Here is a 1,447-nt window from a genome sequence, read left to right on the forward strand (position 1 = left end):
ACTTGCCCCTTGTAAGATACAGAAATTTCCAGGCATTTGTGATTCAAGTTTGGGGAAATCATTAGGAATATATGAAGGTAGACAAAGTGAAACCTGTCTGTGTATCAGACAGAATAGAAGGTTAATAAAGTGAGTTACTTAAATGTATGGAAAAGTTGAATTCAAACTAATGGAAATTCCAGGAAGTAAATAGAAGGAGTCGATTCTACCTCCATAGTCTGATCAAAGAATGGCAGTTCCTGACTCTGAGGCTCTGAGCCCTGCAATCATGGGCACTTCTTCAACCCCGAGACTACTGACCCTTAAATTACTGGAATCCCAACAATTCTTTTCAGAGCCCTCTTTATGTCTCTGTTCCTCAGGCTGTAGATGAAGGGGTTCAGCATGGGCATGACCACCGTGTACATCACCGAGGCTACTGCACCTGAGTGGGAGCTCTGGGGAGCAGGAGAGCTAAGGTACACTCCTAAGCCTGTACAATAAAATGAGGAGACCATGGAGAGGTGAGATGCACAGGTGGAAAAAGCTTTATACTTGCCCTGAATTGATGATATCTGACATATGGAGGAAACAATCTTAAAGTAAGAGTAAAGGATCCCAGGCAGGGGAGCAAGACCCAGCAGCACAGTTGCAAAATACATCACCATGTTGTTAAGAAACATGTCAGAACAGGCCTGCCCAACCACCTGATTGAGTTCACAGAAAAAGTGGGGAATTTCTACCTCTGTACAGAAGGACAGCCGCAACACCATTAAGCTCTGTAACAAGGAATTCAGGACACTGATGACCCAGGACACCAGAACCAGCAGTCCACAAAGCCAGGGGTTCATGATGACCGTGTAGTGCAGGGGGTGACAGATGGCCACGAAGCGGTCATAAGCCATCACAGTCAGGAGAAAATCATCCCAGCCTGCAAAAAGTAGGACAAAATACATCTGTGAGACGCAGCCGGCATAGGTGATGACTTGGCTCTGAGTCTGGATGTTCCACAGCATCTTGGGGATGGTGGTGGAGGTGAAACAGATGTCTGCAAATGACAGGTTGGCGAGGAAGAAGTACATGGGGGTGTGGAGGTGGGAGTCTGAGCTGACGGCCAGGATGATGAGCAGGTTCCCCAGCACAGTGATCAGGTACATGGAGAGGAAAAGCCCAAATATGAGGGGCTGCAGTTCTGGGTCCTCTGATAATCCCAGAAGAAGAAACTCTGAAATTTGTGTATCATTGTCTGATTCCATGTGGTGGTGGTGCCTACAGGGGAAGAAAAAAAATAAGGTAATAATTTTCAAACAAATGGGCTTCATTTATGTACTTTATTCATTTTTTTATTTTTTAAGTATTTATTTAAATTCCAGTTAGTTAACCTCCAGTTTAATATTCATTTCGTGTGTACAGTATGGTGTTTCAGTACTCCATACAACACGTGGTGATCATCACATGTCCCCTCCCC

General features: G+C 44.8%; 1 protein-coding gene across 1 annotated transcript; it reads right to left on the bottom strand.

The window, feature by feature from the left end:
- Positions 1-302: 302 nt before the first annotated feature.
- Positions 303-1,241, bottom strand: LOC112818690 (olfactory receptor-like protein OLF4). Its single transcript, XM_025865832.2, has one exon. The coding sequence runs from the start codon at positions 1,233-1,235 to the stop codon at positions 303-305; it is 933 nt and encodes a 310-aa protein (XP_025721617.2). The 5' UTR covers positions 1,236-1,241.
- Positions 1,242-1,447: the final 206 nt, after the last annotated feature.

This window comes from Callorhinus ursinus, unplaced genomic scaffold (genome assembly GCF_003265705.2).
Source record: "Callorhinus ursinus isolate GAN/ISIS: 27379988/994484 unplaced genomic scaffold, GSC_fseal_2.0 scaffold5984, whole genome shotgun sequence".
Taxonomy (NCBI): domain Eukaryota; kingdom Metazoa; phylum Chordata; class Mammalia; order Carnivora; family Otariidae; genus Callorhinus; species Callorhinus ursinus.